Genomic DNA, 16,158 nt, shown 5'->3' with positions numbered 1-16,158 from the left:
GAGCGAAGCAGGCAACACTGTTTGAAATATGTATCGCTCGTCCTATAAAACCAAAAAGCTAGTTCATAAAGCGAAATAATTTACAAAGTCGTGCTTTGTTTAGAGCAACAGCCTTGAAAAAAAAGCAAACGATTTCTGTTTTAATATCACGCGGAATTTGCTTGCAAGCAATGCGAACACAAAAAAAAATCTAAAAGAAACGCCTGGCAAAAGTGTGATAAGAGCTCAAACCGCTGTCATCCATCCGTCAGTCTTTTGTGTACCCAAAGCAGAAGCAATCTTCGGAGTAAAACAGACAGGACAATGCACACCGTGTGGACCCTTGTCTGTGTCGCCGTGATGCTGACCGTTGACGATGGCGCACAATGGGACCGTTTCAGAAAAAGGGCGATCAAAACTTCGGGTCTTGGATATCGCAGAAATTGTAGCACGTTGGTGATATAACCTCAAAATATTTTTTATTTTTTACTCTTTCATGCCGAAATTGCTAAACATAAAAACAGTAGGTACTAAAGGTATTTCTTAAACATGTATTTTGGCTGAATTTCGACCTTAGTGGAATAATCAATATTTCCAGAAATTCCAAATTACCATAATTCTTCCTTGAAAACTAAATCGAAGTATATTGATATCTTAGGCAAAATTGCTTGTTATTTTTATATTTTTGTATTTTTCTATAGGCTATTTCAACCAGCATCTGTGATAAATTTGTTTGATTTAATAATCGCCTACATTGAAAATTTGGATTGTAGAAAATCAATTCTTATCTAGTCAGCACATACCCTAAATTTTGTTTTTGTTGGAAGAATACAAGTAAAATATGTTTTTATCAAAATCTTTCGCCGTGGTGAGTTCAAGTACATTGTATCAAAGATGTTTTACTTAAATTTTAGTTTGACTTATTTTTAGAGAACACATGAAAAAAATGGTAAAATTAGAAAAATATCGTATTTTTCTCTCCACATAAGACAACATCACGAAGTTATAACCCTTCAGGTATTTTAAAAAGTAATAAAAAGAATTAATTTCAGATTTACGAAAGGATAATCGCTATTCTCTTGGATTGGCAACTTTAATTTCTGATTAATTCTTGTTCTTACGTAAATATAAGGATTTGGTTTTTGACCATTTGCAAATCGACCACGGCTGGAATCGGACTTCTAGTTCCAATACAAATTTTTCATGCTTATGTTTGAAATTGCAATTTGAATAAGTGATAGTCCGATCAATTATCATATCGTCGCTGATAAGTATATTTTTAAGATTTTTATTAAACGCACTTTCTGACATAGAACAAATTTTGTAAAATAAAGTCGCTCAAAAATAACGAGATTTGTGCAAGACTAATAAAAGATGCTTCAAAGAAATGTTACGTTATCAACACATTTTAATTTATTATTATTATTATTATCTTTATTAAGAAGATTTTCAGCCCTATGGCTGGTTCATCTGCGACATTTTAATTTAATTATTCATTAGTCTCTAGTTTTGAAATGGCAGTATGGTGAAATCGTGCTCATGCTTTCTTGGACACCTTATATACCACGTTTGCCCATATTATTAAACTAGGTTTAAAGCCTAAGCGATGGTGCAGAAACCGCTTTTTAAAGATTTTGGCCATCTTTTCCTAAAACAGCTCCCAGTGTGTTCCTGTCGGTCGTTTCTGGCTATCACAGGGGACGCACATTTTGCACTACCAAAGTGGCAACACTTTGCAAACGTGCTGGGCAACTATGTCCGTGACCATATCAGTAGGTCACTCTTAGAAACTCCATGATGAAAATGTTTCCGAACCGAGAAAAAAATGGACTATAAAATGGACGGCGAGGGCAGCACACAAAGGCCCTTCGGAATGTCATTCTGGCTAGCTAACCTGCGCCCCATTACGGTTGTCTTATTTCATGTGTCCATAACTCCCTGTGCTACTTTTGTATTCAACTCATCCTTTGTTACTCGGGGCTGAGAAAAAATGGGGCCACGTTTTTCGCAAATGAACGAGAAAAATCGGCCTTTCGACTGGGTGATGCAGAATCGTGGAAACTGACAGATATGAACGAATGACAGAGTGAGTACCTAGCACCATATCTGGTTGAAGAAATGTGGTTCATAAATGGGATGTATAAAGAAGAAATTTTCATCAGAAATAAAAGCGGAAGACAAACAGTTTCATTCAGCAGAAAACATTACAATGATGAAAGTTACAGCTCGCAATTGTGAATGTACCCAGTTTTCAACACACATTGATGTGACTTTGTTTTTAGGCGAATGAAAACCGAATGTGTATCCTTTGATAAATACGTGTATTTCGATCTCAACTTTAAAGTCATCTGCAGTGTTGCGTACTAGACTCGACTTGAAGAAATCCATCGTATTCGCAAATTTTATATTTAATCTTCCTTTGTCCCTAACAAAACGTTACAAATTGTGACTTAGGGTCGTGTTCGACCCAAAAATTCAAACAGCTCGCAAATATCAGTGTGTTGGCCGAATTTAGTTCTGTTGGGCTTAAATGAAAGGCACATATGTCTTATTTCAGAAACCCTCCCGGAGATCCGGATTTGATCACTGTGGTCACTGGGAACCTGCTACATCTGAAAAAAGTTCCTTTAGAGACCCTTACTTTGACAACCTGTATTTTCGTAACTAAACAAGTAATCTAAACATTCCTCATATTGTTGAATTGGTATTCACGTGGGCTGTGAATATAGATTCTGAATCACCGAAATAACCCAGAAATGGCCACCGGAGATACCAGTATTGTAGGATATTTGAGTTTTTGTACGAAAACTATGCATGCGACTACTCATTCTTCATGATTTTGAATACCAGGTCCTCAGGTTTCAAGCTGACCGATTGCGCTGCAGAATCGTTACCCGCACTGTGGCATAGTTGGTTAACGCGCCCAGTCTAGCGTCTAGTCTAGGAACGACAGCGTCAGCGCCGGCCACCCCCACCGCTGATTGAGGAACACTATCCAACTCCCGCTACCAGATGCCCAATCTGCCACCGCTTCCACCGAACCACCGGCAGGCATCCCGCCAGTCGGCTTCCTCCGTTCAGCATCCCTTTGCAGCCGCCGCCGCTGCTTCACCGGTGCAGAAAGCACCTACTCATGGATGGGGGAATAGCAAATGTTGGAGTACACCAGGAACTTGTTCCAACGGCTGCGCGCCTGCCGTTCCAAGTCGGAACTAATTGACGCCGCCAACTCGGTGGTATTTGCGTATCTTTCAAAATATGGCCATCACCAGGATCGTAAACTGGAACGCTTGCTCCCTAAGGAGCATAACCCGGAAACTTTCTGCTTTCCTAGCTCAGGAAGGCATCGATGTAGCCGTAATAACGGAGACGCACCTCAAGCCGGAAGTTAATGTCTTCATCCTCGACTTCCGGCTTGTAAGGCTTGACCGATGCGGCTCCGAAGGCGGAGGCGTTGCGATTGCTTTGCGGAACAACACAAACTGCACCCTGCTGCCGAGCTTCCAGCTGCAAGTCATCGAGGCCGTGTGTTCTGGTGGATACCTCTAAAACAAGACCTCATCAAGCTGACTCGGCGGCAGGGGCAGTTCATTCTGACTGGCGACCTGAACGCAAGGCACGAAGCATGGGGAAACACTCGGCGGAACAGAAATGGTCTCATCCTGCAACAGGACCTGGAGGACGGCCACTACATAATCCTGAGCCCGGATGCACCCACCCGCCTGAGCCGGTCCAGGGCCCACTCAACCATCGATGTCTTCCTGACCAACATGGACGGCAACATCTCCAGGCCGGTCGTTCATCAAGACCTCAGCTCGGACCACTACCCGGTGGTGGCTGAAGTTGGTTCCCTCCCTGGTCAACCGGCATCGAGTCACTTGGTGCAACTACCACCGTGTCGACTGGGGTCGATTTCAGCGGTGTGTCGACGCCAACATCGGATACGAGGCTCCTCAGGCGTCCATTGAAGACGTCGACCGGCAGTTGCAGAGCATCGAAGATGATAATAGATTGGCTTTTCAGTCTTGACAAAATTAAAAACTGTTATATATAATTAAATAAAATAAAATAACAGTTTTTAATTTTGTTAAGACTGAAAAGCCAATCTATCATCAATATCGGAACTACAGTCGAACTACCAACGAGCATCGAAGAGGCCATCTCCGAGGCCCGAGAGCAGTATGTACCAACATCTGGTCAGGTGAGCAACACCCTTTCTATCGACAGAATTACCAAATATCTCATTTGTTCGAGCAACACTAAACGTAGGCAGTACCAACGCACTGGTCTGCCTACGTTGAAAAGCGAAGTTAATCGCATATCCAAAATTATCAAGGCCAGAATGGTGGACCTTAGGAACGAAGATTTTTTCAACAAGATCCGCTCTCTTCCAGATTGTACTAGGCCATTCTTGAAGATGACCAACATTTTCAAAACCAAACCCAGACCAATTCCACCGTTGATCCCACTAGACAACACCGACTCTAAGGATCGCTTTATAACCCCTGCGGAGAAGGCTGCTGAGATAGGTCGGCATTTCGTCAACTCACACAATCTAGGACTAAACATTCCGTGCCCACACGAAGCTGCTGTCTCTGAACAAGCAGCCACCCTACACCGATCTCCCAACGACTTCTCGGTGCAGTTGGAGATCACTGCTGACGAATTGCTGGCCTATGTCAAAACATCCAAAAACATGAAGGCACCAGTTTTGGACAATATTCTGAACTTTGAGCTCAAGCAATTGAGTCTCCAGTTCTATCAACATCTGGCACTGATATTCAATCACTGCCTCCGATTTAGCTACTTCCTCTCACCGTGGAAGTCAGCAAAAGTCATCCCCATCAGGAAACCTGGGAAGGATTCTTCTTCCTCCAAAAGCTATCGCCCCATCAGCCTTCTTTCAGGGTTATTAAAGCTTTTTAATAAAGCGATCAACAGACGACTTCTTTTGGCAGCCGATCAAAACAACATCTTACTCGAGGAACAGTTGGGCTGACCAACTGACTTGAGTAACCAACATTCTCAGGCGGAACAAGTCCTTTGTCAAATCCTCTGCCATGGCGTTGCTCGATGTTGAAAAAGCATTCGACAACGTCTGGCATGATAGCCTGGTGTAGAACTGAACCGATACAATCTTCTCACCTATTTGGTGAAAATCATCAAAAACTATCTATTTGACAGGACGTCCAGGGTTTCCCTCAATGGAGTCAACTCAGACCCACTCATCATCCCCGCAGGTGTTCCACAGGGAAGTAATTTGGGTCTCCTACTATACAACCTGTTCACCTCGGACATGCCTCAGCTACTTGAATGCGGTTCTCTATCGCTGTTCGTTGACGACAGGATAACTTCTTTCGGATGATCCTCAATAGTCCTCCGAGAATGAGAACAACTGAGGTCCACCGTCTGGCCGAGATAAAAACACTCGATGAATACTTTGGTGACTCGATCGATAGATACAGAACTCGTTGTCAACAATCTGCCCAGCAGGTCATCCGGGACCATGTTCCCCCTAGATTATTAAATATTTAGTAGTCTTGTAGATAGTAGTTAGACTAACAGACTCGTCTTTAAGTCGAACACTCGACACTGAAGAAGTCTGTAAAGCTCAATCTAAATAGGCCTGCATTTATTTTCTGTCTGAATTCAACATCCTTTCTAAGATTCTGTTATCATACTGTTCTTGATTTTGAGAAAACCGTCATTCAAAAAATTTAATTTTTAATTGTTGAGAATGATTTGCAGAGTTTTATATTAATTTTGTAATAAATCTAACTAAGAAATGTGAGTTTTTCAATCTCGATTAGGGTTCTGTGGAATCTTGCAACCATGAAAACACTGCCAAAATTTTGCGAAAAAATCTTTTCAATGGTATTTTGAAACCCCAATCCAAAATTCTTGCGTGGAAAATGTTTATGTGTTATATGTAAATCGCTTTCAGGGTTGTTTGAAATGCAACCACAGTCGCCTCTACACATCTCGATATCGAAGGGACCATCGAGATAGGGAGAGATCGAGACAATATTTATTGAAAACTAGATTGAAAACCACTCCGTTACCATGAAAATATTAAACATTCAGACGTCATTTCGCGTTCTAAATATGTTTTGAATCCCAAAAATTTGGTCTAGTAACCTTCGATATTAATAATATCGACATACAAAGAGAAAATTTGAAATAGGAAAATTAACAGGAACGCATCGAGATATGGAGATATCGAGATTAGGAGGATATCGAGATATGGAGAAAGAAATTGTATGCATGATGAAGGGACCGAAGAAATCATTGACATAGGGAGAGATTTCGAGATGTAGAACATCGAGATATGGAGAGTCGACTGTTTATTATAATTGATGTTCAGTAAAATAAGTAGTTTTTTCAGCCATATAGTACACAAAATCATTTCATTTCAAGAAATTCATATTTTTTTATTAAAAATATAATGTTTATTATTCAAAAAAATAAACGTCAATGCATATTGGAGATCAGCCGTATGACGCAACTTAGTCGCAATGCTCTCACAAGAGCGCTGGACGGCACTAACGTGCTTCTTCCGGATCCTCGAGGTCAACTGCTTCGTATCCTTTGTCTGCCAACTATTTTTGTGCACTAGAGCACCAGAAAAGCCGAAAAAATCCTCAATGACACGGTACTGCGGTAATTTGTTCGAGTTCCTTTCTTTTGGCACGTACAGCGTTTCGTAAAACCATACAACACGCTCGTGGCGTGCTTGCTGTTTCGACACCATCTTCGATTAAACTGACAGCACCCGAGCGAAAGGAAACATGCCACCCATTAAGGCCCAAACGCAATGATAGCGAAGCGGCAACGGAAAGCAGAACCGTTTCGCCAGCATGAATCACACCATCTTGCCTAAATTGTCAGCGCATGTAAGTGAACCAACAAAGAGTCGACAAGAATGTTATAGTTCATGCTGGCAAACCGGTTCTGTTTTCTGTTGCCGTTCCGCTATCATTGCGTTTGGGACTTGATTTAAGAGTTCAGAGAGCAATTCTCCTAGAGAAAAAAAAATATATGTTTTACTTTAATTACAGAAAGGTACTGATATCAATCTCATTTTTAGTGAACACTTGTTACTGTAATTGTAATATTATCTTACAATATACTGCATTGTATTTCCAATGTTATGAATGGTACTGTTACAATATGTTCAATTTTATTTGTATTGTATATTTCTTTCACTACTGGACTGCGAAGTGCGGCTTCATAAGTGCGAAAATGCGAATAAAAGTGCGAGATTGCATCGAATCATTTCTGTGTCTTCAGCGGGGTAGTTGTTCGGACTTCGAGGAATAACCCCGCTGAAGACACCGACTCGATTTGATGCAATCGCGCACTTTTATTAGCATTTCCGCACTTGTAAAAACTTCTGCGATAGTCCAGTGGTGAAAGAAATGCGCAATATTGTATTTTCTATCCAGGAGCCGTACGTTGGACAGGCCCAATATGGATTTTCAAGGATCTGGTTTGTTTAAGATCTTACTGAAACATATTTAAGCCTTGAAAATTATCAAAACCAACAGGCATCATAATCGGGGCAGATTTTTGACAGAATTGAGCAGTATTCTAATAAAATCCGGGACCACTTCACTACAGACTTCAGGGGCTGGAATAAAAAATAAGTCTTGACTGAAATTCCGAAGGAAACAGATTTTTTTACAGTTCTGGTCAAGATTTTATAATTAATTTGGTTGAGATAACCTCATGTGGTTTTCAGAATTACGAGCAAAATTCGGGCATAAGCGTAAACATCATTGTCACAGAGTCCAGGGCGCAATTTTTTGGAATATGCGGACATTGTCCTAAGCAAAATTCTCTAGGAATCCTGGGCTTCTTCTTCTTCTTCTTGGCATTAACGTCCTCACTGGGACAGAGCCTGCTTCTCAGCTTAGTGTTCTTATGAGCACTTCCACAGTTATTAACTGAGAGCTTGCTTTGCCATAGTTGCCATTTTCGCATTCGTATATCGTGTGGCAGGTACGATGATACTCTATGCCCAGGGAAGTCAAGGAAATTTCCATTACGAAAAGATCCTGGACCGACCGGGAATCGAACCCAGACACCTTCAGCATGGCTTTGCTTTGTAGCCGCGGACTCTAACCTCTCGGCTAAAGAAGGCCCCTAGATTATCTTAAAATATGGGAGAGAAATGTTAGATTTAGTTAGGCATCGAAATAAGTTTGTTCAGCTACACAGTAGGCCGTCCCTTATTTTTCGAAAATGCGAAATGTTGAAAGTTCGTCATCGTAAAGTGCTCGTTTTGGTAAGAAAAAAATCAGGTAAAAATTTGAAGTCCGTACGTGAACGCTAAGTGGTCCCCCAACGACCCTAAAGGTATTGGGTGTAGATGACCCCGTGCGCCAAATCGAGCTCGCTGCTCTAGTGTACGCAACATGAGTACGAATAGCCACTAGTAACAAATTGATAATCAGCATATAATTTGAGGTTAAATAATATTTTATACTGTGGATATCTTCACAACACTGCACGCTGACATAAAATTCATAACTTCAAAGGGATCGTTCAAATATTACGAAACGCGACAGGGAGAGGGAGGGAGTCTTCCGTAGTGTTACGGTCCACACACAAATTTTAATTTTTCCATACAAAAGTTGTTATGTAGGAGAGGGAGAGGGTCTAAAATTGGCAAATTTTGCGTTACGTAATATTTGAATCATCCCAAAGAAAACAAACTTCTATGCTAATTATCAACGGGCGCAGAACAATTTGTTATTGGTGGCATTTCATACTCATGCTGCGTGCACTAGAGCAGCGAGCTCGATTTTGCGCACGGGGTCATCTACTCCTAATACCTTCAGGTCCGTTGGGGGACCACTTAGCGTCCATGTACGGACTTCAAATTTTTAACTGATTTTTTTCTTACCAAAACGAGCACTTTACAATGACGAACTTATAACATTTCGCATTTTCGTAAAATAAGGGACGGCCTACTACACAGCTATGAAAAAATTATATTAACCGTGACAAAAATTTCATTTGAAGCCAAATATTTAGTGCAAACAACAAAACGGCGTCAGATTAATTGCTTTTGAACTGTAAAATCATTCGTCACGTGTATAATTTTGTAATTTCTGTGATTTATGTGATTGAATAATTTGTTACGAAATTAAGTCAAATGTAACGGAAAACTACATTTCTAGAAGCTTTAAATTTACAACACAAAGCTCGTTTGATGGCATAATATGAAGTAGTTTTCGAGATTTGATCCGCGACTCTAAACAATTGGGCAGACTTGATTAAAAAAATGTAAGTGTGCATCATGTTTGCGACGGGGTAGATGACACATGTTGAATTTATTTCTGTCTGTGTGGAGAAAAAGCAAGACAGACAGAAAACAATTTGTTGAATTTAGAAATAATTTAATAAAATTTGGATTAATTTATAGTTAAAAAAATATTACAAACATATCTGATAATGACAAAGCCAACAATTCTTTACTCGCAAAGCAATATTTAAAATTGAAAATCGTGTACAATGCTCTTCTCTATAAAAAATATGGTTCATTAAAGTCTCGCAACAAAGTAGAATTTTTCCATTCCAGCACAGCAAAAGTTAAATTGTTTCATCACTCGGTTTTTTATGCATTCACGATATTTATACGACAAAATACATTTTATTTCTTGCTGTGTAACGAAGAGTTGGGTGACAAAAGATTGAGAGCCAAAACGTCGGATTTATAAACCTTAGTCTTTGGACATTTTGTCCCTTATCTAATGGAACAACACTAAAGTTTATTCAATGGTGCTTTGAAGATCTTTAAATCTCATTAGTATGAACAATTTATGGAAACGTGTTGAATATTCTGTGTAATCGACAAGTGGTGTTTCGTAGAGCGTGATGATTCGTTGATTGAAGATATGATTTCGAGATATTGATGATTATTTTATTTTTCCACTTGAATTATTCAAACCTCAAGCTTACCCTAAATCAACCCTATTCATTGGAACCTTTTCTCTCTGTTATAGCTTCGTATAGCGGTAATAATGCATCGATGAGGAAACATTGATTTTCTTGTAATTTACCGATCTAAAAAATTGATCGAAACAGGATATTTGCAATAACGGTGCAAGTAGTAACAAAAAAAACATTCCATCGTAGTACAGAGAGAATCATAGAAATTTACAATTAAGGAGAGAGACTGAGACACAAAACCATTACAAAGAAAAAAACTCATCAAGTCGAAAGCCAATCGAGAAATAGAAAGTTCCTTTCAAGCTCTCAAGCTGCGTTGAGTCCCCCAAAAAACCCTGAACTCTAAAACGACCTCTTTCGGTTCGGTCCCCCGGGGTCCCTTTTAGAAGACTAATCTTAGCACAACGCATTGATTCACGAGTGAAGTAAAACACGAAATAGCAAAATACAGGATCCAATCCTCGATAGAAGAGTAATCATATATTGTATAAGAAGGAAGAAGGAAATAGTAAAATAAACTAATTCACAATGTCGTACGGTGATATTTCGTATGGGTAAGTAACCGAGACTGTGTGTAACAAATAGAGTTATACGTATCGAAACCCAAAGCCAACCTATCCCGAAAAAGCACCCATTCCTGGTATCCTTCCCAAGTTCCGATTCCGATATGCCAATCCCACTTCTATTAGTATAATTTTCGCGTATTTCGTTTTCTCTTTCGGTTATTTGTGTCGCCAAAGGCAGAAGCAATCAAACAGTGTCTGCAAATAATCAGCTCGATTTAGATGAAAAACAATCAAAACGAATGTCCCCTGAATGAGCTAGTGGTTTTTATTTTGAGTGAATTAGTCATGTAAGCCTTAAATGGTATAATTCCTTGAATTGAAGTTTTAATACTTTTTGAATTAGATGTAGGAATAAATAATTGTTTTACTAATTTGTCATTTTACAGTTTTACAAGTGAGTAAAACTTTTTACAGATTTAGTCTTGCTTGTCAAAATTTATAATTAGGTACACAGAAAGAAAAATCCGTGTAAATTTCAGCGTAAAATCATACACATAAAGGGAATGCCAGATTTGTCGCAATTTTACATGACCATCGTGTAATATTACATCATCATCATGTAAATTTATGCGAATTGTTGTGTAATCCGTTAGAACCCATGCTGGATTACACGATATATAGCAGAAACTTTCATGATTCCATTGTAATTTTATACGATGCGACGTGTAAATTTGCAACATAATTGGCATTCCCTTCATGTGCATGATTTTACGCTGAAGTTTACATGGATTTTTCTTTCTGTATATCCATTGCTGTGCATTTATTTTTTATTCGTTGATCTTAATTATTGTTGGAAGACTTACTCTAAAATCTCAATCATTAAGTTCTCCTGTGAGAGATTTGAGATCTGCTTCGCAAAACTCACGCATGAGAGTTTGATGCAAAATCAATTTCTCATGTTTCAATAAAAGCATTCATCGCAAATCTGTTGAAACCCAATGTTATTGTTTACATAAGAGAAGTTTGTTATGTTTGTAACATAAAACAAAGAAAAAGTGCTTTGCGTGAAAAAAAAAACTGTGGAAATACAAGCCAATGAATCAATCAGATGAGCCAACTCATGCAAGATTTTTTGGCTGTTGAGTTGCGTGAGCTTGAAAAATCTCAAGCATTCGAGACATTCGCAACGCTGATCTTGATAAAACCTTACTAACAGCTCAGGGACTAAATATCAGGGGGCATATTCCCCCTCTAAGCAATTTGATCGTTATGAGCCGGCTCTATTACGGACAATAAGATGTTCTAAATACGTGAAGATTGTCTCTGGCATTTATCTTAATAAAATAATTGCGTCATTGAAAAAACAAAATATGATGCATTTTCGAATGAAAATGCTGGCTTCTAGAACAGAAACTATTTATTTTATTTTTTGCCAGAAATCCCTAGCTTTGCGAAGGATCTTTTAACCAAAATAACTACAAACACTGAAGTGTCCATTAGCCTTTATTGGGTTTTTGAATTTCTTCAAAATTAATCAAATTCTAAATTCCGCATGGTAGCTTTTTCTGAGCACAACAGCATATTTTTCAAATTCCCACATCCAAATCGCGAAAATTCGATGACAGCCACAACCAAAAATATTGCTCATTGACAAAATGATAGCTCATTCTTTACCATAAATTTGAGTGTTATCGGTTTATCATGCATAGTTTGTTTACGGATTTCAAAATGCAAAGCAAATGATGAAAAACATCCCATGACAAAGCCCAAAGAGAGAGCGATGACAGAACTCATTTTCTCGTTTATTCACCCTGGTTTGGAGCTTTTTTAGGTGGGTTTCCTCATGCACTGTTAACTCCACGATATAGTCAGAGCTGTAGCAAAAGATTATAAACTGTTTCTCATGGTGCGTTGCGGATTATGTTTGTTACAGAGAGCACTAAGTGAGATGTATTCTAAATTTACTCAGAATTCAATCCTCGTACGAGGATGAACACTCCCGAGCAAAGTCGGATAACTGGATAATATCAAAATGATAACAACTTTTATTATCGCTGTAATCATTTTGATATTATGTTATCAATGATAACCGAATGATAACAAAATTGTTTATCATTGTATTGACAGACATTTTTGATAACAGTTTGATAACAAAATATGTTATCACGCATCTTTCCCATAACATTTTTATAAAGCGTGTGTTTTTAAACAAAGTTAACATTTTGTCATACAAAATATTGTAAAATTGTTTGGAGCGTAAGTTTCATCCAAACACTCATCTCTCAAAATTTATCTGTGATTTATGACCATAAAATTAAAAAAATATGATGATGCAAATTGAGTTATCAACTTGAACTCAGTGATAACATAATTTTCTATTACTTTGTTATTTGACATACAAATTTAAGTTCTCATTTTTGTTATGTCGGCTGTTAGTTCAGCCAAGGTGATAACAAAATCAGTTATCAAATGATAATAACCAGGTAAAAAGATTTGTTATCATTTTGCTATTCAACTTTGCTCGGATAGTTTGCCTGAACTTACATTTTACAGTTAGCCAATGCTACGTTCAATGCTAGATTCTAATGTTATATTATTCTCCAAAATTTTAAAATATTTTTCAATAGTTCCGGAGTTCAAAATTTATATTAAATTTGGTGTTGGAGTCGATTTTTAACGAAAAATCTGAAAATGGAATAATTTCAACACCTCTCAAAACTCAATTCTATTTACGTAGTATAACATGAATTTAATGTGCATTTAATAAAGACAACGTAGCATTTGTTCAGCACATACATATAAACGATTTAAAAACATGTTTTTGAAATTTTCTGTTGACCAAGGATATGCTATCTTCAATTCACAATATTTTGGAGTGTCCTAGGGTGCTTCAATATTGCAGTTTAAACACAAGCAGAACCATACAGCTGTGAAAAAATGTCTTGAATTCAACACCTTAGCACTGAGACTATCTAAGGCCTTCTGTAGCAAGTTCATTTCTTATTCAACTGGAAAATCTCAAGTACCCTGAAGTTCCAATGGAGGAGCAATTTTAGCAAAACTTAGCAGTTTTTTAACCTTTCTTGTGCATTGGGGTCATTTTTGGCAAACGCCACTTTTAAAGAGCTGTAACATTTTAGAGAAAAGAGATATAAATCTGAAATTGTCTGAAAACGATCATTTTCGTGCTAAAAGAAGCTTTCAGCGACCTCTAGGAGTGACGCTACCAGAAGAGTGACACATTATGCATTAAGGGTCAAAATTACCCATGACTTTGAAACGCTCTCAAATATCTATTTTTGATGCGATTTCCATTGGACATAAGGGGACAAGTAAACGTGGAACCTGTTTCAGAAGAAACTGGTACATATCATATGCAGAAGTTCATTCGCATGTATTTTACGACGGTTCAAATTTCACGATTTTTCATTCTGATTTACCAGAGCACCAAGGGAACCAACAATAAGATTTGGCCAGATCTAGTCGGAAATTCCGGTTCCTGTAGGGTGTGACGTGGACATTCTCAGACCATCATGTAGTCCCATCATGTGACAGCTCGAAATTTTTCATCAAGATCTAAACAGTCACCATGCCAACTACTCTTCTTCTTGGCATCAAGTGCACAGGAACAAAGCCTGCTTCTCAGCTAAGTGTTCAATGAGATTTTTTTTACATAGAACTATCTTTGCAGATTGAACATTATGGCATGTGTTTATCGTGTGGACGATACGAAGTTATTTTATGCTCCGGAAAGGCGAGAAAATTCCCAACTTGAAAAGAACTTTGTGGATAGGATTCGAACCCATGTCCCTCAGCTTAGTCGTGTTTACCGCTACGGCTATCTTGATTGTGAGCCCAATCACACAATATTATAATATCGGAATACCCATAACCGTTTCCGTTAGGCCAATTTAAAAAAATAAAAGAAAAAAAAACGGCATCATTCGACAAGCCATTATTCATGTTTTGAGACCAGATCAGATATATGTAGCTCCAGGTATTCCTTCAAGTAAACCTCCAGATATTCCATCAAGAGTTTATCACGAAATATCTCCAATGTTTTCAGCAGTAATTTCTTCAGGCTCTCTTTCAGAGATTTCTCCAGAAGTTCCTTCGAAGATTACTCCAGAGATTGTACCAGAAATGCTTCCAAGGTGATCTCTATCGTAATCCATACAGCGATTTCTTCAGAAATTGAACTGGTATTTCGTCAGAGATTGCTCCAATAATTCCTCCAACGAAAATTTTTGATTGTTAATAGATTTTTAAGACCGGTTCCGAAAGAGCTTCAAGAATACCTTCAGCAAGTACTCCATGAGTTTTGTCAAGTGTTTTTATGAGGATGCCCCCAAATATTATTCCAGAGATTTCTGTAGGAAAAAGCTCTACAAGGATTCTTCTAGAGATTTTGTGAGTTATTCCTCCATAGGTTCCTTCAGTATGATATTTACTGAGATTCCTCCAGGAACTTTTCAAGCAATTATCAATTGGCTCTATTCAGGAATTTATACATGGATCTTGAAGAATTACTTCTGTAATTTCTCCAGTGGTTTCTGCAGAAATTCCTTCAAGCATACTTGCAGAAATTTCCCCAGGTAGACCTCTCGAGATTCCTTCAGGAATTATTCCGGAGATTACTTTAGGGATTCTTCCAGGGACTACATCAGGAGTTTCTTCAGAGGTTCCGCTAGGAATTCTTCAAAATTTTCCTTCAAGAGTTCTCCTAGGGATATTTCCAAGAAAATCGCTACACGAATCATTCCAAAGATTTTTCTAAGTAATTCTTCAGAAATTCCCCGAAAATTTTTTCCAGAGATTCTTTGTTGGCTTCTGAAAATTCCTGTTTGAATTCCTCTATTGATTCCCTCATGAATTCCTATAAGAATTTACCTAGAAATTGCCCTAAGAGTGCCTACAGGATTTCCTCCAAGAATTTTCCAGGAACTTTTTAAAAAAAAGAAAAAAAGACACTGGCACGTTAATGCTTTCAGTGGGCAATTTGCCCTATGGAGTAAGCACCACACTAGACAACGGATCAGCATGCAACGCCCAGTGGCACAGTCGGAAAACATTCCGTACGAAAAGTTTTCCGGTCTGAGGCGGGAATCGAATCCATACTTCTTAGCACGATGCGGCTAAATGCCTTGGTGACAGTAACCGCACGGCTACGAAGCCCACGACTTCTAGAACTTTTAGAAAAATATCATGAAGAAATCCCTAGAAATCCCCCCTCCCTCTAGGGATCCCTAGACGAATTCCTCAAGAAAAAAAAAAAGGGAAAAATGCTGCAGTATCACATGAAGGAATCCTAAGAGTAATCTCAAGATGAATATCTGCGAGAATCCCTTGAGGAATCCTTGCCTAATCCCTGGAAGATTCTTTAGAAAATCCATTGCAAAAATCTTTCAGGAATCTATGGATGAATACCCGAGGAAATCTCTGGAGAAATCTCTGGATTTTTTTTTAGAGGAACCAACGTAGTCATTTTTGTGGAGTAATTCTTGGAGATATTCCTGAAAAAATTGCTGGGTAATTCTTGGAGGCGTTTCTGTAGAAATCTCTGACTGATTATCTGGGTAAATTGCTGAAAGAATCAATGTAAGTTTACCTGTGTAAATTGATAAAGGAATCCTTGAGAGATTACCTGGGTAAATTGCTGAAGGAATCCCTGGAGGCATCCCTGGAGTAATCCTTGAAGGATCCCTCTGGAAGCGTT

At 38.5% G+C, this 16,158-nt stretch overlaps 1 protein-coding gene across 28 annotated transcripts in view; it reads left to right on the top strand.

Annotated features, from left to right (window-relative positions):
* The window catches only part of LOC5575494 (glucose transporter type 1), an 816,694-nt gene that overhangs the window by 591,989 nt on the left and 208,547 nt on the right, over positions 1-16,158 (top strand). The window contains exon 2 of one of the 28 annotated variants that reach the window (XM_021843638.1): positions 9,990-10,490. The exons of the other annotated variants lie outside the window; for them this stretch is intronic. Coding sequence (XP_021699330.1) covers positions 10,465-10,490 — 26 coding nt within the window. The 5' untranslated portion in view covers positions 9,990-10,464. The remainder of the gene's footprint in view (positions 1-9,989; positions 10,491-16,158) is intronic. 28 annotated transcript variants of the gene reach the window in all.

Source organism: Aedes aegypti, chromosome 2 (genome assembly GCF_002204515.2).
Source record: "Aedes aegypti strain LVP_AGWG chromosome 2, AaegL5.0 Primary Assembly, whole genome shotgun sequence".
NCBI lineage: Eukaryota > Metazoa > Arthropoda > Insecta > Diptera > Culicidae > Aedes > Aedes aegypti.
Note: the sequence above shows the minus strand (reverse complement) of the source record. Positions and strands in the feature narration are given on the sequence as shown.